Below are 23013 nucleotides of genomic sequence, written 5' to 3'. Positions count from 1 at the left end.
AGAAAATGAAAGCTTCATGTTTCAGACCTTCTGTCTTGCTTTCATTTTGGTTTCAGCTAATTGCGCCTCATTACAGCGTTTGTCTCGAGGTGAGGACGCAGCTGCAATAAATAATAATGACCCCACTTTGTTTACATCCCGCCGGATGCATTCATGGCCGTCTTTATCAGCGGGCAAAGATCAGGAGCAGCATGGCATTTGGAAGCTTTTCGAATCAGCTCTGTGGCAGCTTTTGTTTGTTGAACTTCACTGCCACAGTATCTGCATGTTGAGACACGTTAAGTGAAGAGAATCTGCAGCACAGAACTTCACTTCAAGTCGTCTGTAACGGGTCTGAAATCCAAGACTTGGAGACGAGGTTAACGAGCAGTTTGTGGAGGATTTGTCAAGCTTTGAAGATGTAACAATGAATTCCTGAACAAGTAAAAACTGTCACGATGAACTCGAGTTTGTTCTTGGTGTAAAACTCAGCTTAGAGAGATTTTAAAGCTGAACTATTTGAATAAAATATAATGACAGTTTTTTTTTGTTTGTTTTTTTGTCCAGTTTGTGACTCTGTTTTATTTTCTGTTACTTTTTGTAACAATGTGCTTTAACCTCTTATAAGACCAAGACAATGACATGAAGTGACCGGCACTGCCGACGAAGCCAATTCTCAAAAATCTCTGTGAAACACCAAAGAAGATGTGCTCCAGGGGTCCAAATTTCCTGTCTTCACTGCCGGTCAACACAGCTCAGCAGAGGGCGACAAGGGTGCCCGCCCTCTGACCGCGATGTTAGAGGGTGGGCGCTTTGGTAGCACACTCCATGGAGCAGTAGCGTAGCTTAGCAGGGCTGATTGTTGACTCAAAGTTTGAGACGTCACGTGACGTAATCTGTATGAACTCGACATCTGCAATTTCATCACTTGCTATTGGTGCGTCATTGAGATGGGTTCTACACATTCTGTCACATTACTTCGTGTCCAAGAAATCCAGAGGAGGTGGTGTGTCCAGTCAAGCCTCCGAGGCTCGCCATTGCAGGCTTGTGGAGGCAAACGGAGCAGTAATGTGTACTAGTGGAGGTAATGTCATGGTCGCGGAGCCCAACTCCTTTCAGTGTTTTAACACAAACATCAAAGATTTTAAGCATGTTGACAGTTTGTCCGTAATCACGACGAACATCAGCGTTGTCTGACTTACATCAACTGAGCTCCTGCAGACTCTTGTGGCGCTCACCGCTGGTCAACGTTAATTGACTTTTTACTCTCCGTCAAACACTTGGTTAATCATCGGAATACTAAAACCTGCAGCAGCCTGCTGGGGGACTCAACTGTTCCTACTATGATATAAGAACTATCTCGTAGGGAAATGGGTTAAAATTCTGACTGCTGCCCTCTGTGGGTTGGTGGAAGTACATTTCACCTTCCATTATTTTCCTCAGTGGCGCCATGTGGTCTGATCCCTGCCGATCTTCACTTGAATGTTTTTTGTTGAGGTTATTTCTACATTTGCTACAAAACAAACATTGTTTCTGGAGTTGGGAGCAGATGTGACGGTCCTGGACGGGATCAGGTCTTCAGCCCTCACTCTCAGTAGCTACAGGCGGTTGTTGATCCAGACAACTGCTGTGTTTACTCTGAGGATGAAAGCCGACTCAGTGGCTCTTTGTTTCTCAGCCGCGCTGTTTTAAATAGCTCTTCCTATGACTCTGAGCCCCATGATGCAACACTGCCGACACACATGTGCAGCTGTGGTTTGGTCACTGTTCCTTACTGCTAACTTGAGAAATCAGATTCATGTGAACGTCAGAACCTCTAGCGGTCAGAGGCCCCAGATATGTTACAGCGGTTTTGCTCATCTGCAAATTTTGCAGATGAGCAAATTTGAACTACTGGTTACAGTTTAAGGAACTGTTAAAGGATGTCTGTTTACATTAAAAAAAACAAAACAAGAACAAAAAAATTTTCCTTCAGGTTTGATTCCTTTGAGCTCTTTCAGGGTTTTTCTGGGTGCCTTGATGGCTTCCCTCACAAGTCTGTTTTAGTAGTTGGCCGATAAGGGTCTGACAGCATGTAGCACCTAGCCACATCCATATGTAATACCAATATGTTTTATTTATTTGATGTGGACCAACAGATTAATAATAAATTGAACACAGAATAGTTACTTAATAGTAACTCTTCATGTCTTAGTGTTTTTTTATGCACATTTCCCACTGTTTCAAAGCACCCATTACCAATGTTTTAAGGTGTCCGCCTGCATGTAAATTGACACAAGAGGGCGTCCTAGTGTCTTACCACAGAAACCCACTTGTCAGGCGTAACAACAGATATTTTTAGTTAGCCTCATGAAAGATTTTCTTAAAAATCATTTAAGGGTGATTCTTTAACTACGGGCACTATTGGCCTTGTAAATGTAATTTCCACCACACCATTGCCTTACAATATAAAGCGCCTTGGGGCAACTGTTTGTTGTGATTTGGCGCTATATACATGTGCTCTGATGTCACTGTTTATCTCCATAGAAACTATCCAAACAATCTTTCATACAAACTGTTTAAAGGGCCATTACAGTGTTGTATTGGAAATTACAGCAATAGTGTGGGACAACTACATTTTGTTTAAAAAAAATCACAACAGTTGTATGACATTGAATACCCCAGTTATGTTTTGATTATTTTACTGATATTCAGAGATATTTTAAAACATTAGAAAAAAATGTTTCTTTACCATTCATTTTTATCATTGAAGATCAAAAGTCTGGGTGTGGGACAAGCACAAAATGGCAATATTTGCATATAATGATGCTGAAAAAAGGTGGAAAAGTCATCATAGACTACTAGAACAAATTTCTTAACACACTTTCATTGTAAAGATAACTATAAAAGTGTAAAATTTCCCCTTTTTTCTGTTTTTCATACAATATGATCAAAGGACATAAGTGCCTGTATTCTAAGAATCACCCTTAATCAGCCTGATCAATTGGACAACTGATTAATGATCTACAACTGATCTCTTCCGTGTATTTATTTATTTATTTATTTTTTTACTGACTTAGTGGAGCAGATAATGGGAAAGTTGTGCATTCGGTGTTGATAGTTATGGCTCAGTCACACGGCACACGAGGATGCCTGAACGAGGGGAAAAAGTAAAAAACGTCGCAATTCGTTGAGAAAAGGTGGACGAAAGAGCTTTTATCACCGAACAGTCTGCGAAGCAAGAGCGCAAAAGGGACGAAAGAGGAAATTAACAAAACCGAAGTTCACGATCTCGACGAAATGCACCTGGAGCCACAGCTGGAGCACCTAGCACCTGAGTCAGTCAGGTGGTATAAGCACCTGAGTCCTGGAGAAACTGCAAACAGAATCTGTGGAGATCTGTGTGCACTTCGGTGGACCACCTGCTCTGGTTCCTCATCCAGAACAAAAGAGGGATCATGTTCATCATTATCGGAATCCACACTCTGTTGACATGCTGCGCACTCCGTCTTCCTCCAATTAAAAAAAAAAAAAGTGCGCTGTGGTCACTGCTGTATCACTGTATTATGTTCTAAGCCATATATATTTATTTAGAACAGAAAACTATCAAAAGGGAGAATAAATATAAGTGTAAAGATGTTTGAATATATCAGAACAGTAAATTAATCAGTGCGTGTGAACGCGCGCATTGACTCACGTGCGGTTATTTCCACCAGCTGATCACTGATCCAAAACGTGAATTCTTCCTTCCAGAACAGCTCTTTATATAATCATTTTTGATTCATCTACCTGTTGCAACATGTACAGAAGGACTGGATTATCATTCCTACACTCAGATTGTTATATTTAATAAAAATAATAAGCGCACGCAGGAGCTCCTGCTGCAGCTGATGTTGCATTCAAGTACCGTCGGAAATTACACAACTTTGTTGTTTCAAATTCAACAGTTGCTTGTGGCAAAATAATTAATTATATCCACACAAAAGATTAATTTTGGCCTATATAAGGTGCCTGAGCCCATTGAAGCTGCCCCCCCCCCCGATCAAAAAAAATCCAGCAAGCAGGCTGAGTTTGCCCTGTAATTTCCAATGTACATGAACGCAGCAGCAGCCTCAGCGCTCACAAACCGGCTTCTGCACTGTGTGAAAACGTTCAGCTGCTCCAACGAAGTCAAATTAAACAGTAACGTTAAAAACTACACAAACGCTTAAAAAACGTCAAGAACGACAGCAAAACGAAACAGACAATTTGAGGTTTTCCTTGCCCTTTGTTCAAAAAAAAAATCTTGACGAAGCGCCAGCTGCAGGAACGAGGCTGTGCGAAGGTTAAACGATGCCAAGGACAGTCAAAGAAGGTCCAGATTTCTTGTTTTGTCAGGGCTTCGTCACCCTTCGTTAAGTGCCGTGTGACTGGGCCATTAGATCAAACAATCACACCCAAGTGAAAGACCAGTTTCATTTTTCACATCTCTTGATGTAGCTTCCCTGGACACAATCAGCACAGATGAGTTTTTGCCACTTCTTTTGAAGTAGGTGTAAGAAACAAGACTTTGACAGTGTAATAAGCTTTTCCGCAATTATATTTTGTCACAGAGTTCCCATATATCTATGGTTGCCACAGAATTTTGTTATGGTATTTAAGTATTGTTATATGAAAATTCAGTAAGGTATGTCTTCTATAATATATTCCAATTCTAAAGTAGAACTCGACTAGTGTATACTAAGGTATGTATAAATATCGAAAAAACAAAAAGAAGAGTAGTATAGAAGAGTAGAACAGAGTAGAGCCACTTAGGTGTCTGGTCTGGAGAAGCAGGGTTTTATATGATTATTTGCCTTTATGACAGATTTCAAATATATGTTTTCCTATTTTAGATATATATTTGCATTTTTGCCAGGATGGTTTTTACCAGATTTTAACCATGGTAACATGGTGTAATAAGTGTTGGTAATTTGTGACTCTATGCCCCCCCCCCCCCCCCCACACACACACACACAAATGTGCTACGCTTGTAAGCGGTCACGTTTGTGTTCAAAATGTACTTCGACTGAAATGGAAGAAAACAAATCTACATACAGAATACAGAAGTTCAACATATGTCTGTGTCGTCGATGGTTTCACAGTTGTTTCTACCAAAGGAAATGAGCCTTGATTTGTTATTGTACCCTTAAAACAACAGATCTGTTCTTGAGAACATAAGTGACGTCTCACCGCTGCATTGTGAAACAATTGGCTTGACATTTCTTGGCCTTATTTGGCAGCTGCTGCAACTCAAGTTGATATTGTTGTTACCGGGCTACAGCAGGATGTGATGTCACCGGTCTCGGCCTTGGGCGGCCAACCTTTGTCCCACTGCCAAATACCAACCTCCATGAGTTTGACTCCAGCTGTACCACGGAGAAGCGTTTCCCTGCTGCTGAGCGTGAAGCCCAACAGGATGAGTGTGTGTCTGCAGGGCAACCACATTTAAATCTCAATGCGTTTGTTGCTCATTCTACAAGGTGGCTGTAAAACAACAGGGGGCGTTAGCGAGTGATGCTGTCTCGGCTGTGAGAGATAAACTAACTTTATTGATCCCATGTTTGGGAAATTCACTTGATACAGAAGTATAATCAAGCAAGAAGTAAACAAGTCAAATAGAAAGAATAAAACAGAGTATTTAAAGTCTATGAAAGTGATGTAAAGTACATATACCATAAAAATGTAAAAAAAAAAAATCAACAAAACAGCTGAATGAAATGAAAGAACAGGAAGAGTTAATTACCCCGGATAAGTAATGGGTGTAAATTTAAAAATCAAATTATAGACCAACTTATATAACTCTAAATAGGTGTAAATAAATAAACAAACATTTGTGGAGTAATATAAGTCATGTTTTTACTAGTCTGGGTCTTACACAGTGGTCCCTCGTTTATCATGGGAGTTACGTTCTAAAAATAACCCACAATAGGCGAAATCCGCGAAGTAGTCAGTGTTATTTTTTAAAATTATTATAGACGTTTTAAGGCTGTAAAACCCCTCACTACACACTTTATACACTTTTCTCAAACAGGCATTAACATTTTCTCACTTTTCTCTTGTGTGTAAACACTCTCAAAGTTCAAACCTTAGTAGAAAAATAAGACCAACCTGTTTTCAGGCCCAAACATTTGTTTGAGAAATAAAAATAGAATGTTTTCCTATAAATAATTATGATGGCTTTTAGAACTAACAAATTTTAACAATCAACCTGCGAGGTTGGACACATAAGAAATTATTAATAGTGACTGACCAGTATTTTACAGTTCCTCTGCCCGCGCCTCTTCATCCTGGCGCCGCTCCGTTGTCGCGTCTTTTTCCACTGAGTGACACCTCGGTGCAGGTGTCTTTTTCTGAGCGAAGAATACAGTTATGGGTAGTTGTTGGTGCTGTTGTTTCTTCTGGGCGAGAAGATTCTTATAAAGGGACACGCAGAACACAATGCGCGTGCTCTCCCTTCGCGGTGCCGCGAAACTACAAGGCCGCTAAAGGTGAACCGCGTTATAGCGAGGGACCACTGTATACTGACAAATCACACATGCGTTGTTAATACAATAGAATAGAATGCTTTTATTTTCATTGCATTTAGATAGAACAAAATTGGAGAGCTGCTAATAATAATAACTTGTGTCAAATCAACATGCTGATACAAGGTGGATCTGCATGTTGATTTGACACACGTTTTACACCGGATGTCTTTTGTGGCACAACTCAGCATTACATGGACAAATGTGGCAGGGTTTGGGTTTGAACCAGGAACCTTCTGCATTGAAACAAAGCACACTAACCACTTGGCCACCACCTCTGCCCTAATAATAATAACAACTATAATGACTATTTATATCAGACTTTCCCAGGAACCATAAATAATAATAAAAGAATAAATGTCAATAATAAAAAGTACACTATAAAAATCCCCCCAAAAAGAGCTGAAAATACAGATAAATGGTGTGACCTATATTCGAGTTCAACTTCTATATATATGAAGGTTTTTCCTCTTCAGGAGGCATTTTTAACAGGTGCAACTTATGCTTCAAAAAATTCAATACTCATTTCTGTTTCTTCGTAATGATGCAGATTAATCTGATTCTACTGCATCGTTTAACAGCACTAAAGAGATTTTATTGTTTTGTTCATTATTTCTTTAACAGGATTAATGCTCTACATGATGATAGTATGATATGGATTCTATACATGTATATTTAGGTGTCTGCATAGACATTGTAAGATGTTAATTTTTTTTTTATCTTTAAGATTTTTTTATTGTTGTTGGGTTTCTGTTGCTCTTGGATCATTCGAGTCTGTGTTGTTTTTTTCTCGTCAAAAATCAGGTCTGGTCTATATGATTTATTAGTGTCTTTTCTTAAAGGTGTCACACTGTGACAGATTAAGTCAGATGATTTAAACGGATTGAAATTTGTCCAGTGGAAAAAAATGACCTCATTTGTCGGTCTCCAGTGGATTTGGGGCTCTGATGGACCTGGGTCCTGATTGACTGACCACCAACTTCTCCCAAAGTAACCATCTATTTACCAAAGTAACCATCTGTTTGCCACAGCCAAATGAAATGTGGGCGTGTCCTTGAACTTCTTCAGCCACTGAGGCACCTGCGTGCTGGGTTATGCCCAGAGATGCGCACCACTCGGCCGCAGTGTCATAGCTAACGTTCCCTCATAATGCAAGTGAGTCTCCTTATGAGTCTCCCTAAGGCCTGTTATGATCCTATAAAGAGACCTGGTGCCAAGGACACCCAGTCATCACCTTATGTCCCTGATTAGTGTCCAACTCTCACAAACGTACAGTAAGACAGGGAGCCCCAAAACCCTAAAGACTTGGACCTTCATTCTCCAGCAAAGGTGTCTGTTTCTCCAAACATCTCTGTCCAGTGACCTTGTGACTCCGTGAGCTCTTCCGAGGCGTCTCTCAGAGAATTGAATGTCAGTACTGAGATAACCTTATCTCCAGATTTGGTCCATTCACACATGTTTAAGTGAGGTATTTTGTATTTTGTTATTTTTCTTGTGCAGCTGTTTGTGCTATTTTCAGATGCTTTTATTCTCACTTGTCCCCACTGTCTCCCTCTAGACTTTTCAAAGAACCGACTTGTAGACGTGCCTGCAGAGGTCTGCCAGCTGGTTGCCTTGGAGATGCTAAACTTGTATCACAACTGCATCAGGACCATCCCAGACAACATCATCAGCCTACAGTCCCTCACCTCCTTAAACCTCAGGTACAAACATCCACATCCCACAAAACCTGTCAAGGATTTTTTTTACTTTTTCTTTTCCCCTCTGACACTGACACAGATGATTTTGCATCATTCTCTTTTGTCTCTGAGGAGTTTTTCTGCTTGAAACCATTTGTAGGTCATTGTCAGAAAATGAATGAATGAAAATCATTGGATGGTGCACCGTGCATCATCCACAGCACATGGTGCACGGCTCTTGGCTGCAGTGGTACTTATCGAGAGGGGTTGCGGTGTTCGTAAAGTGTTTTCTGTCTCTCGGCTCTTCACTCTGTCTGAGCCCGTGTTTGCTTCAAAATCAGTTTGGAAAAAAACCACAGCTGAGAATCAACAACAGGAAAATGCTGAAACGTGTTCCACCAGTGCTCAGGTGCGTCGTCTCCATTCTGGCTTCAAACGGCATCCTACTTTCTGTAAAACTCACATGATACTTTTTGTTTCCGCACATGTAGTCGCGCTCCATGAGAGTTCGCCTGACGTCCTCATACCTGTGTCACAGAGTCTGTGCGGAGATCTGTGCATTTCTGATTTATAGACACAAACACACTTGTGCTACAGGTAAACGTGCACTAAACATCATCTTTATTTCCACGGCATGGATGCAGGAGCTCTGCCCCCTTGTCCTCCAGTGACACACAGATGCCTGCAGCCATCACAGACCCTCTGATGAAGGATTGCACGAGGATATCTCGTGACCCACTTTTTGACAATTCATGTGTAAAACAGAACAGAGACCGTGGAGCTCGTTCCACCTCTGGAAGGAAAATTTCTCCCGTAACGAGAACAGATGAACTGTGTGCAGACGAAAGTGGAAGCACCTGAGAGACAGATTTAACACCAGGCGACGGCGATATGTTTCCTCTGTTGTTTCTGTACTGAATCATGCAGACACCAGTCGACTGCCACGGGGCTTCACCCGGGTGCTCTGCTCCCTCAGAAAGTACCTACCTCTGTGGTGAGGAGGAAATAAAATAAAAAAAGTCCCAGATACTTGGAAAGTCCTTCCTGCTCCCTCAAGTGCAAACTTGCAGTTTTACCTCCACAAATATGTGTATTTTTAGTGTTTGGCACAGAACCCAGTTCAGAAAGGCCGACATAGACCAAACGAAACACACATTGATAGACACAAACACTGGGATCTGACTGATGCTGGGTTGTTGTGATTCACTGCAGTGTGCTGCTAGTGATACACACACACACACACACACACACGGGACAGTAAACTAAACGTTACATTGTGTCTAAAAGTCGAGGTCTTCTCTGCTGTCTTACATTAATTTTTCTTAGTTTTTACTCGAGGCCAAAATATGGCCATCAGGTATTGCGACGACTTTGCGTCCGTTCGTCTGTCTGTCCGTATGTCTGTGCTCCAGTCCTATTGCTGTCAGGGTCTTCAAATTCACAAGGAACATTCTTGACCCACAGACCTTGGACAAGTTTAAAGATGGCTAACCTTGACCCATTTTAAGAGGTTAAAAAAATCACATTCTTTTTCCTATTTTAATGCTCATATGGCCAAGGGTATTTTAACATTGCGCTATATTTCTAAATACAGATTGATAAAAATCCCTAAAAGTTACCATTTGAGGAAATCTACAGTCTTTTTAAAAGATTGTGAGGACAATTCAACAACGACCACGTGGGCACTACATCAGTCTGGACTAGGCATGTGAATTTCATCACTGACAATGATTTGATACGCATCTCGATACACTACCAGCGGTATGATACTGACGATACAATGCTACCATCGACGTTAACGCTTGTCCGATTGTCCGGGACAAGTATAAAATGTGATCGGACAAGCAATATGCTTTAAATCATTGTCCAACCGGACAAGTGCCTTTTTTTTTTTTTTTTTTGGTTTAAAACATTCAAATTCTTTATTTTCATCGCTCGGAACCAAAATACCTGACCGCCATCATTTTGTTTTCTTATTTACATCACGTCTTGTCTCGCACCTCACAAGAAAGCGTCTTCGTTTTTTCCGCCACTCTCCACGCAGCGGACAATCGGAAAACATATCACAGGGTTCTCCCCAGACAATGGAACAACGGCACCGCGCCATCAGTGTTGTGACAGTGCAGTCACACTCTGCCCTGCTCTCAGGTAGTTTTCTAAAATCCAGCCAGGCTGTTTGTGCTGAACTGCCCGCTCGCCCCTTTCGCTGCCGGCAGGCTGCAGCTCAGAGAACACAGTGGAAAAAACTCCATCAAAGCCTTCAGATAAAAAGAGCTCCTTCTGCTTGCATAGCACCAGAAATTCATTTAGGCTTTATTTTACAGTTGAAAGCCTTCATGTTTTTCAGGTTTTATGTTGTTATTATTATTATTATTATTATTATTATTATTACTTTCATGTTTACTTTAGCTTATGTTTAGTTAAAATTTCATGCAAAAAACTGGCAGCCTGTGAAACTGTTTTGTTCTATCATGTTACGTGGTTAGAATGACAACAAAGCTGAGTCTGAGTCTAAAATATATTTATTTTACAAGACATAAAGGATATAAAGTTTCAAAAAATATGGAAGAAAATTTTGTCCACACAGCTTTGCCTCTTCCTCAGACATGAAAAGATATATTACAAGGCTGTAACTAAGTTATTTTCATTATTAACTAGTCTGTTGATGGTTTCCTTGATTAATCTGTTAGTTGTTTGGTCCATAAAATGAGAGAAAATGGTGAAACATTTTCATCAGTGCTTCTCAAAGCCAAAGGTGACGCCTAACCAACCCAAAAAATATTCAACTTACTGTCAGAGAAAAGGAAAGAAACAATAAAATATTCACATTTAAAAAGCTGAAACCACAGACTTTTGACATTTGAAAAAAGAAGCCTTAATTAATAATTATATTATTAATAAATAATTTGTTGATCTCCAAAACAGTTGTAGATTAATTTAATAATCAGTTAATTGTTACATCTGTAAGTTTTATCGTTGTTGATCCTGAGAATGTCTAAACCTGAAACCAGCTCGTTTTCCTGATATTTTAATATGTTCAGTCATAAACCTTTAGTTTTCAGTTTGTCATTTTTACAGAAATTGCTCAACACCAACAAGCAGTTATGTTGGCAGTATGTAGTTGCTGTTGATCTATAAACTGATAAACACTGGCTGCATGTGCTCACAACATAAATGAACACATCGTCCTCATAAACTGGCTTTAATCAATTATTGTTTTGTTTGTCACAGGTGGTAATTTAATAAATTAGCAATTTTAATTACATATTTAATGCGGATTTGGTGAAAGAAATACATCAGCTTTATTACTGTACAGGAGGAAATCGATTATTGTCAAGACATCACACATAAAGAAATAAAACATACAGATATAGAGTAAATACAGAAAATAAATACAAAATGTTATGAATAATGATAATAATGTGAAATATGAAATAAAAATACCTAAATGAATCCGATTTTTCATAAATGTAATGTAAATGTAAGAATGTTAGCCAGTATTTTTAATCCGGTCGTGATTTCAAAATAAAAAAAAAAAGGTAATCACATTTGACTTTCAGGTTTTATCTGTTTGTTTCTGCTTCACAGTCTGATGTTGCTTCTTGTATCTGTTGTCAGAACAGGAAGGACGCGCTGCCTTCCTCTCCAGAAATAATACTGTTTTATTTTTAGTTTCTTTAAAGTCAAACAGTGAACTGATGAGTCTGAGACAGAATCAGGTCTGATCTGTTAGTTTGTTTCATTTGGTGACATAAAATCTGTTGTGTGCAAACTGGAAACTTTGACCTGATGGTCAATGTTTCTTCTCTTTTAAAAACTTGTTTCTCTCAAACGCACTCTTTGACACACTTGTAAAGGTTCATTTTGAACCAAAGTCAAATTCCTTGTGTTCTGTGGATACTTTGCGAATAAAAACTATTCTGATTCCTGTCGCGTCCATGTGACTGTGTGCTGTTTGTGTTTGCAGTCGTAACCAGCTGTGCGCTCTGCCAGCTTGTCTGTGCGCTTTACCACTGAGAGTCCTCAACGCTAGCAACAACAAGCTGCTCAGCCTGCCGGAGACCATCGGACAGCTTCAGGGCCTCATGGAGTTGGTACGAGTCCATCATCTGCCTCATTAACACCAACACGAACCTGTGTCAAACCCCGAGTGTGGGTCGTTTCACCCATATTTTACCATCGTTATTTATCTGTTTGGTAGACGGTTGGTAAGATGACTCATTAACTAATTTACCAACCTTCAGGAACCGCTAACCCAGAAGCTGAACCTGGAATAGAATCCATCATGTTTTCTGGTTGGTCCACAGAAAGGGTCTGAGCCAGTAAATATAGTCAGGACTTTACCAACGTTCAGACCAGAGTCCGACCGATGTATTGGTTGGTCAATAACATCAGAAAATATAATCCATTCACGAACATATCTGTGGCTGCCTTATTTTTGCAAACATGAAAACTTATTACAAACTAAACAATGCAAAAAAACACTTTGGCTGTTTGAAATGGTTTCATTATGTAGATTGTCCAGAACAGGATTCTTCGACGGCATTGTTTACAGAGCTGTCACGCATGGCTGGGACCCCCTTCACCCCTTAGTCACATTAGCTACAAGAGGCAGAAGCGATGCGCCATTCGTTTTAAATCAGAGTAGATGTTTTACCACAAGATACGGTTGCTATACCGACATCTAGATGGGGCCAGAATAGATGAGAAGTCCTTTTTAATTCCCTTTTTTTAAGCTTCAATTATATTTCTTTGTCATAAGGGGAGGTGATGGTCTAGTGGTTAAGCATTGGGCTTGAGACCAGAGGATCCTTGGTTCAAATCCCAGCCGACTGGAAAATCGCTAAGGGTCCTTAGACAAGGTCTTTAAACCCCTAGTTGTTCCCGGTGTGTAGTGAGCGCTTTGTATGGCAGCACCCTAACATCGGGGTGAATGTGAGGATGGAAAAGCGCTATATAAATGCAGTCCATTTACCATTTCAGGGTTTGATAATGAAATACCAAGAATCATTGCCATTTTTAATGTTTACATTGGCAAATATATCAGTATCGGAAAATTGTTACTTGTGTTGGTGTCAGTATCACCCTCCTAAAAATTTGTATCGGTCGTGCTCTAGTAGACAATCCCATGCCGACTGTATAAATTAGGTATGTGAACTGAATTACATTTGGGGTGCAGATGGAGAAAAATGTTAACTGAGACATTCTAGTGTTTATTCATGGAAATTAAAGATAAATAAAGGAGGTGCGCTCTTCAAACGTGCACAAACCTTTTCCATGTTTTATCCTCTGCAGGACATCAGCTGTAACGAGATCTCAGCTCTTCCTCGCCATATTGGCAGACTCAAAGCTCTGCGAGAACTAAACGTGAGGCGAAACCTCCTCTGCGTCCTACCAGATGGTGAGTCTGATTTAAAAAAAAAAAAAAAAGCAAACAAACAAGACAAAGTGCAAATCTGCAGGGATTAAATTAAACCCAGTCTGTAACGTCTCATTTTATAGTGTTAAAGAGGTTAATTATTTTGAAAATGTTAAACTTGTTAAACATTGTTAGCATTGAATAATTATCTTAATGTTAATCTGTAAGAGTAAAATGGAGTTAAAAATCTACCACATATTCAAAATAGTGACATGACTGTCACACGGTGCTGGAATGAGGAAACATACGAGTAAAGGATGCAAAATTTTTATATCTGTTCCTGTCTGTTTTTGTCCTGTACAAGTCCTTTTCTCATTCATTAAATGTGTTCCTTGTCATTTGATGTCCAGCGAGTCCTTCAGAACATTTTGTGCATGTTCAAAACGTTTGAGCAGACATCAAGCAGAGAGCTTTCCCGAGGCTTTTGCGTATCAGTTTGATTTCAATTTATTTAATTTTATATAGCACGAAATCACAACAAAGCTGTCTCAAGGCACTTAACATATCTAACTAACTCTCACTGGTACTAGTCCCTTCATTCTTTGACAGCATGCTGAAAGAGAAGCTGGAGATGTGAATCATTGATAAGTGTAGGAATGTATTTGTGCAAATGTGTATGTGTTTATAGGCCATAACACGTCCATCATGTGGCCTGCATTTGTACGGTTGTTATGTATTTTGTCCATTAGCTTGCTGGTGGACGTCTGGTAGAAGTTTGTTTTTTTTCCATTTGTCTTCAATTTGTTTCCGGTAAAGTTGCTACATATTTGGTTACATATCCTGTATGTATCCGTCCATCAGCGCCCTAAATCCACCGCTGACTGACGGATTAAGTGTTTACAGTTAAATTCACATATGGATTCAGGTGGACCAGCAGTTTTGTCCGTTATAATTGAAATCTGTTATATGTATAAAATGGACAAAATCCGTTACACGTATAAATCAGACAAAATCTGTTATATGTATGTAACAGATTAGTTAAAGCCAGGAGGCGCTGAACGATCTACGGGGAATAACCAGCACCAATTTAGCTTACGTATTTCCTTGATTAAAAGCTTGACCTTGAATCAAGACCTGCCTCATTAAATGACTGGGTCAAAACTTTGTCGGTAAAAATAAACTTCTGCCTTAAACAAGCGCTGGACATTATGTGCATTAAAAAGTTAACATTTGGTTGAGTCATCTGCTGCGGAGTGGTACCTTAAAACCTGATTTATGCTTCTCTGGCTCCGTAACTCCGTGGCCATGCAATGATGTGGATGTGCGCGTGACCCGTTTAAATTTCTCCGTCGCGTGTTTATGCAATTTACCATAGGAACAGTGTCTTTATCTGGATTAATTTATCCCTCAAAGAGCTTCACTTCTTTATACAATCATCAACCTCCAAACCACGAATTGCAGGTCATTTGAGCGTCTGTTTCTGACTTTATGTTGTGAAGTTGATCACATTTGCGGACTTTTCTACCAAACATATTAGATCCATGATCACAATGTAATCCGTGTGTGCACTGCAACTATTAATATATGATGGGAGAGGAAGGAGTGAAAACGTAAAAGTGACAAATCACAGCCCTTGCGGCCTCCATCATTTAACCGGTGCACGTCAGGCTCCGGGGAGGGTTCACAGCCACGCAGAGGGCTCTGATCTAAAGTAGTTTGGTTCATCACACCCAGGGATATGTGTGAAACTTAACACAATATTACAGTGAAGGCAGCAAGCAGCATTTTGTTAATAATCACCGGCCTTAATCACCCTGCCTCGTTTAGGCGCCGGGTCTGAGCATGGCTTGAAAAAAGTAGATGGCCAGTCTTTGGTACCCACTTTCCTTGAATCAGTGAGTGTCGGTGCTGAACTTCAATTCGTACCTCTGTTGTGACCGGGCACGTCCAGACTGCTCTGTCAGGGACATGCAAGGGGATTTTAATGGAAATACATTAGGATGGGGCGGGACGTTTTGTCCAATGTGAGCGAAAATCTGTTATTCAAAATCTGGTATATCTGGTGCTTATTAAATAGAAAACCATACAAAAACATTGTTGGTACGTGTGCACATCTTTTTGAACTGTTTTTTGAAAGCTTTCTCTCATTGGTCAAAGTTGAGTCGAACGTTCAAGAGACTCGATCACAAACAGTGTTGGAACTAAATTTATAAAAAGTGACGCTGTTGTTGAACTTTCTTGCATCTGTTGGTTTGGTGGTCAGATTAACCCTGAGTTTGTGTTTAGTTGATGTTCTCTCCAGCATTAAATCATCTTCTTTATGTGTAAATAAAACAAACAAAAAAAAAAAAACACTTGATGCTGCAAAATTGTGTTTGCAGCATGTCTCCCCTGACCTTTCTCTTTCTCTCTCTCACATACACACAGGCACACGCACGCACACACGCACGCACGCACGTGCAGCTGAGTTAGCACAACTCATCAACTTTAAGCCACTTCCACTGTGGGAACTCACAGACATGCATTTATTGCCACTGTGGAAAATACACAGAACTCCGGGACGGAACCAGTGCAGGAAGTCTGCCGTGGATCCGGCGTGAAGGTTTTGCAGCGTGGATAATTCAGAGGGACAATCGGTCCTCAAATCCAGCTGCACTGGTGTCAGACTGGATTTAGATGGAATTTAATAGAAATAGAAAGACACATTTTTGACACCCCCATCACACATAACCGGAATCACGCAGAGTGGTGTCGGACTTGTGAATTAGCGCACATCTGAAAGGTGTCGGATTTCAGTTCCAAAACGTTCTGATAGCCATCTGCGGAAGTCCACACACTTGGTCAAAATCAGCCGGCGGCCCCCGAGTGTAATGCACATGTTCATAATTCTCCGGGCACGGTCGAGATGGGACACCTGTCAGCCCATGTGTTATCTGAGGACCATCTAACCGCAATTTCTGTATTCCGATGGCGGCAAAACGGGATCCGAAATTATTTGAGCGCATATGAGGGAACCTCGAGATGGATCTAGCACTGTATGCCTGCTGGTATGATCTGCAGTGCCACGCATAATAATGTCCACCTGGCACTATAGATCTGGACAAACTGTTATATCCATAACAGACCTTACAGTACAAGTAATATTCCATATCTATGGGTGACATAAATAATGTGAACTATTGTGCCCATCAGATCTGCGACACCACGGCGGCTGGTGGGCAGTTGCGCACGCTGTCACACCTCATGTCAGAGGCTCAGAGCTGAACAGATCTCACTGTAAAGAACTGTAAAAGCCGTAAATAAATGCTGTAATAAACAAATTATTGCTTGATCACATTTAATTCTTTCAGACGTATGATGTGGAACTGTTTCGCCATGACATTATGAAACATGAATCTCACCTGCAGGAGAATTTTGCTGCACAGCGCATCAGGAGCCAGGACCACTGTGGTAGAATGCTGGAAACAACAACGCCAAACACAAATCCCATGGGATAATCCAACCAGAAATCACGATGTAGTGTTGCATTGGGGGGGGGGGATAAAGTTTGCTGCCACGAATGTAGTGGGAAAACTCACTGCAAACTTTTTAAAGCAAAGGTGTCCTTTGACTGTCAGCAAAGGTTTTTTTAGCTGGCAGTAAAGCTCCACTGATAGCTGAGCACGTGCGCACGTGTGTCTGCACACGTAGCGGCTTATTATGAAAACGCACAGACACATTGAGCGGCCATTTCTTCATGACAGCACTTTCACGCACACACACGCACGTGTGGTCAGTGAGCCTGGGGGAAGAGAGGACGAGTGAAGGCGTGATTGAGTGGGAGTGAGTGACCACACGGATGGACACATATGGCATGAGTCCGGTCGATATGTTGGCTGTTCTTTGATGTCCAGCACAGGTCCTGTGCAAAGGGAGGAACACAGCGCTCCATTCTGTTTGCCATCCAGAAATTTTGGCAGTCTGCGGCACCTTTTATGGGCATCTGGCAGCAGTCTGTGTCGTCTACATACCTTATGGATGCAATCTGACAGGTGTAGATGAGGCAGTCTGTCTGCCTTCTGACACGACTGACCACTCCCCTTTTTTTCCTCCCAGCTGCATCAGGTTATGGCAGTTTCTGCCGTGTTGGGCATGGCTCCAGCAAACTCTTGCTATGTGTGACAGGGACTTTACAGTGCAAAGAGAGGAGATTTGCACCTCTTTTAAGGTATATGAGGTCTATTAGAAAAGTATCCGACCTTATTATTTTTTTCAAAAACCATATGGATTTGAATCACGTGTGATTACATCAGACATCCTTGAACCCTCGTGGGCATGCAAGAGTGTTTTCATGCCTATCGGTTACGTCATTCGCCTGTGGGCAGTCTTTGAGTGAGGAGTCGCCCACCCTCTCGTCGATTTTTTTCATTGTTTAGGAATGGCTCAGAGACTGCTGCTTTGTTTGATCAAAATTTTTTTCAAAACTGTAAGGCACAACTGAGTGGACACCATTCGATAAATTCAGCTGGTTTTCGGTAAAAATTTTAACGGCTGATGAGAGATTTTGGTCTGTAACTGTCGCTTTAAGGATGGCCCACGGCGCCTGACGGCGATCTGCGCTTCGAGGCGGCAGCGTCTCGCCGTTTCAAGTTGAAAACTTCCACATTTCAGGCTCTGTTGACCCAGTAAGTCGTCAGAGAACAGAGAACTTTCAGAAGAAGTCGGCATGAGGAGTTTATTCGGACATTCCATTATTAACGGACATTTTGTAATGAAAGAACGTGCTGGCAGAGTCGCATGTCGGGCCGGACCCGACCGCGGGGGGTCGCGACAGGAAAAACACCTCCGTTGGAAACCTTAACGGGCAAGTTGGAACATTCCCAAGCTGTTAAACAATTTCTCAGTTACTCACTTGTTGAAAGCCATCAAAAGCCGCCTGAATTTTACAAATGGTTTTCAACACAGAGGTGTTTTTCCTGTCGCGGCGCACACAGATTTGCCGAGTCGTCACGGAAACGACTCGGCGAATTTGCGCGCACGTCTTTCATTAAAAAATGTCCTTAAACAGTGGAATGTCTGCATAAAGTCCTCATGCCGGCCTCTTCTGAATCTTCTCTGTTCTCTCACGACGTCCTGGGTGAATTAAGCCTTAAATTAGGATGTTTTCAGGTCGAAACAGGCCGACGACGGCGCCTGGAAGCGCTGCACAACATCCCGCTCCGTGGGAAGTCCTTACAGCGACAGAAACACCCCATAATCTCTCATCAGCCGTTAAACTTTTCACCGAAAACCAGCTTAATTTCTCGAATAGTGTCCACTCGGATATTCCTCACAGGTCCAGAAAAAATGTTGATAAAGCAACGCGCGCTGTCTCGAGTAGCGTGTTAAAGGAATTCAGCCGAGAGGGTGGGACCACATCTCACTGCCCACAAGGAAATGACGTCACCGACACGCGTGAAAAAACTCACGCATGCGCACGAGGGTCCAAGCATGATTGGTGTAATCGCACGTCATTCAAATCCATATAGTTTTTTTAAAAAATAAAAAGGTAGGATAGTTTTCTAAAAGACCTCGTATATAAGAATCATATAACCTGAACTTTAGGTGCATAATGTGAAAATAGTGCAGCAGCAGCATAATGATGACTGTTAAACTAAACAAGCTTTTTGTTCATATTTCTGATTCTGGAACAGTTTGTTCAGTTTATTTGACAATTTCAGTCAAAGCACTAAGAATAGAAAAGAAAAGAATAAATGATAATAGTAACAACAATTCCACAACAATGAACAAAGAAACCTTAAAATAAAAGAGCTGATAATACAGAAAAAAGGTGAAACTTAGGGCCCTGTCCCACTGGCGTTTAGGAAGATTTGCGTATGGATTGCGCACAAAATTGGCCCATATTCGCCAAACATCCGCAGTATCCGTGTAACATGCCTGTATGAGTCGGCCATCATCCGAACACGCCCGTGATCATCCGCAGAGGCACGCATGTCCGCAGCCAGGATTTTTGAGCTGTTCAAAAATCTGGATGCGGATAATATCCGCCTTACATACTCCATATCTACTCAGTTCATACACAATACATACTCACTCTATGTGCTGTATATCTGCCGTTAACCACTGATATCCGCAACTGACGGGGATTTGCGGCTTGACAGCAGACTGGGACAGTGTGTAAAACAGATATACATGATATGCACACTCTTAAGGCTGTGAAATTGGGCTATTAGTAAAAAAAAGTAGAAAAGGGGGTGTTCACAATAATATATAGTAGTGTGGCATTCAGTCGGTGAGTTTGTCAATTTTATGGAACAAACAGGTGTGAATCAGGTGTCCCCTATGTAAGGATGAAGCCAGCACCTGTTGAACATGCTTTTCTCTTTGAAAGTCTGAGGAAAATGGGACGTTCAAAAAGACAGGAGGCAGAGCTGGAGGTGGCAGAGCTGAAGATGTTGAGATTCTCTTTGGGAGTGACAAGAATGGACAAGATTAGGAATGAACATATCAGAGGGACAGCTCAGGTGGGACGGTTTGGAGACAGACTCAGAGAGGCGAGATTGAGATGGTTTGGACATGTGCAGAGGAGGGACCCAGGGTATATAGGGAGAAGGATGCTGAGGATGGATCCACCAGGCAGGAGGAGAAGAGGGAGACCAAAGAGGAGGTTCATGGATGTGCTGAGAGAGGACATGCAGGTGGTTGGTATGACAGAGGAAGATACAGAGGACAGGGTGAGATGGAAACGATTGATCTGCTGTGGCGACCCCTAATGGGAACAGCCGAAAGACAAAGAAGAAGAAGACATTGTTCAGAAGAACAGCGTAGTTTGATTAAAAAGTTGATTGGAGAGGCAAAAACGTATACACAGGTGCAAAAAATTATAGGCCGTTCATCTACAATGATCTCCAATGCTTTAAAATGGACAAAAAAACCAGAGACGCATGGAAGAAAATGGAAAACAACCATCAAAACGGATAGAAGAATAACCAGAATGGCAAAGGCTCACCCATTGATCAGCTCCAGGATGATCAAAGACAGGCTGGAGTTACCTGTAAGTGCTGTGACAGTTAGAAGACACCTGCGTGAAGCTAATTTATTTGCAAGAATCCCCCGCAAAGTCCCTCTGTTAAATAAAAGACATGCAGAAGAGGTTACAATTTGCCAAAGAACACATCAACTGGCCTAAAGAGAAATGGAGGAATATTTTGTGGACTGATGAGAGTAAAATTGTTCTTTTTGGGTCCAAGGGCCGCAGACAGTTTGTGAGACGACCCCAAACTCCGAATTCAAGCCACAGTTCACAGTGAAGACAGTGAAGCATCATGATATGGGCATGTTTCTCCTACTATGGTGTTGGGCCTATATATCACATACCAGGTATCATGGATCAGTTTGGATATGTCAAAATACTTGAAGAGGTCATGTTGTCTTATGCTGAAGAGGACATGCCCTTGAAATGGGTGTTTCAACAAGACAATAACCCCAAGCATACTAGTAAATGAGCAAAATCTTGGTTCCAAACCAACAAAATTAATGCCTCGCAGATGTGAAGAAATCATGAAAAACTGTGGTTATACAACTAAATACTTGTTTAGTGATTCACAGGATTGCTAAAAAAGCAGTTTGAACATAATAGTTTTGAGTTTGTAGCGTCAACAGCAGAAGCTACTATTATTGTGAACACCCCCTTTTCTATGTTTTTTTACTTATAGCCCAATTTCATAGCCTTAAGAGTGTGCATATCATGAATGCTTGGTCTTGTTGGATTTGTGAGAATCTACTGAATCTACTGGTACCTTGTTTCCCATGTAACAATAAGAAATATACTCAAACACTGGATTAATCTTTTTAGTCACATAGCACTACTATTATTCTGAACACTACTGTATATCACGTCCACATCACAAACTAAAATATGTTGTAGCGAATGCATACAGATTGGCCAAGAATAAAGCATTTTTATTACATCTGCTTTGCAGCTGAATTGCGGACAATCTGTGAATGCATAACAAATACGTTACATAAACCCAAAGTACTATATGTGGCAGAAAGCGACATACCTGCCAGTCAGTGCCGGTCCGGCTGTGTAAATCCACAAAGATGTAATAGCTGCTGCAATCCAGGAGTTTTATTTAACACCAACAAAAGGAAGAGTTGCTGTTTAGCCACAACTCACGCTGAAGTCTGTTTTCTGACACTCTCAAAAAAAAAAAAAAACACTGTCTCACACCCCGAGCGGCTTCCCCCGTCCCGCTCCTCAAACTCATGAACAGTTAACCCTCGCATGACAACATGAAAATTAACTCTGTGATCAACTTGTCCAAGTCCAGCAAATGCTTGAGGCTGTATTGTTGGTGTGAATAGTGATGCCGAAAGGAGCGAGTGCGTTTCTTTTATGACAGCAATGCAGATGCAGTGCACGCGCAACACGTGCGCGATGCATTCATAATACACCCGTAATACTGCCGTGATAATCTGTGTGTCGGATCAGTTTCCTCACTACATGCGTTATATAACCGTGATTGTTCATCATATATTTGCTATATATTATTAATATATCCATAATTCGTACTGGGACATTTGTCATTTTTAGCCATTTTTGTTGCGGACGACAACGAACACCCACAATTTGTATACTCATTTCATGCGCAATTAATCCTCTCCCCAGTGGGACAGCACCCTTACATGTGAGTTTTTTCCGTGGCAAGTGGCATTTTTTTTAAACAGGTGCAACTCATATGGTATATATAAAAATGGCAATGATTTATAACATTTCATCATCAAACCTTTATGACAGTGTAATCACAGCTTGATGTATTAGTTTAAACATGAATTTAATAGACATAACTTATATTGTCACAAAAAAATTAACCAGGGTACTTCACGCTGTCTTCACTCGCATTGCAAGTTACCGTGTCACATTGCTCAGTATTTGCATATTTTGGCTCTACCTAGCTGTCATAGTACTTGTCTCTTATTGCTGTAAAACACCCATTCTGATTGAAAATGAATGACAACTGGTTGCTTTGCCTCTGTCTCTTGTAGCTGATGTGACCAAGGGGTGATGGGGTCCCAGCCATGCTTGACAGCATTGTAAACGATGCCATAAGCGTGCCCTCTGCTGGACAACTTACATCATGACATCATTTCCAACAGCCAGTGTTTTTTTGTTTTTGTTTTTGCATTGGTGAGCAGGGGTGGTGGCCAAGTGGTTAATGCGCTTGGTTTCAGTTCACAAGGCTCCGGGTTCAAATCCCACCCCTGCCACATTTCTCCATGTAATGTGGAGTTGCGTCAGGAAGGGCATCCGGCGTAAAACCTGTGCCAATTCAACATGCAGATCCACCTTGGATTTGATGTGGCGACCCCGAGTGCAAACAAGGGAGCAGCCGAAGGGACTTACTATTAAGTAAAATAAAAGTTTTCAAATTGTCAAAAATTACACTGATACTGATCTGTTGGTGAAGGGCTCGTATCATCAATATTATCG

At 41.2% G+C, this 23013-nt stretch overlaps 1 protein-coding gene and 1 long non-coding RNA gene across 6 annotated transcripts in view; both read left to right on the top strand.

Moving 5' to 3' along the window:
* Nucleotides 1-23013, top strand: part of lrch1 (leucine-rich repeats and calponin homology (CH) domain containing 1) — a 141955-nt gene that overhangs the window by 51431 nt on the left and 67511 nt on the right. For all 5 annotated transcript variants that reach the window (XR_004564694.1, XR_004564693.1, XR_004564695.1 and 2 more), the window contains exons 2-4: nt 8062-8206; nt 12150-12276; nt 13478-13583. Coding sequence is in view for 2 of the 5 variants with exons in the window: in XM_034185780.1 (XP_034041671.1) it covers nt 8062-8206; nt 12150-12276; nt 13478-13583 (378 nt within the window). In the remaining 3 variants the exon portion in view is untranslated. The remainder of the gene's footprint in view (nt 1-8061; nt 8207-12149; nt 12277-13477; nt 13584-23013) is intronic.
* LOC117524061 lies at nt 15490-22592 on the top strand. The gene is made up of 3 exons (XR_004564696.1): nt 15490-15500; nt 19089-19093; nt 22479-22592. It is a non-coding gene; the product is annotated as an uncharacterized LOC117524061 (long non-coding RNA).

This window comes from Thalassophryne amazonica, chromosome 14 (assembly GCF_902500255.1).
Source record: "Thalassophryne amazonica chromosome 14, fThaAma1.1, whole genome shotgun sequence".
Lineage (NCBI taxonomy): Eukaryota > Metazoa > Chordata > Actinopteri > Batrachoidiformes > Batrachoididae > Thalassophryne > Thalassophryne amazonica.
This window is presented reverse-complemented; position numbering and strand designations above follow the sequence as displayed.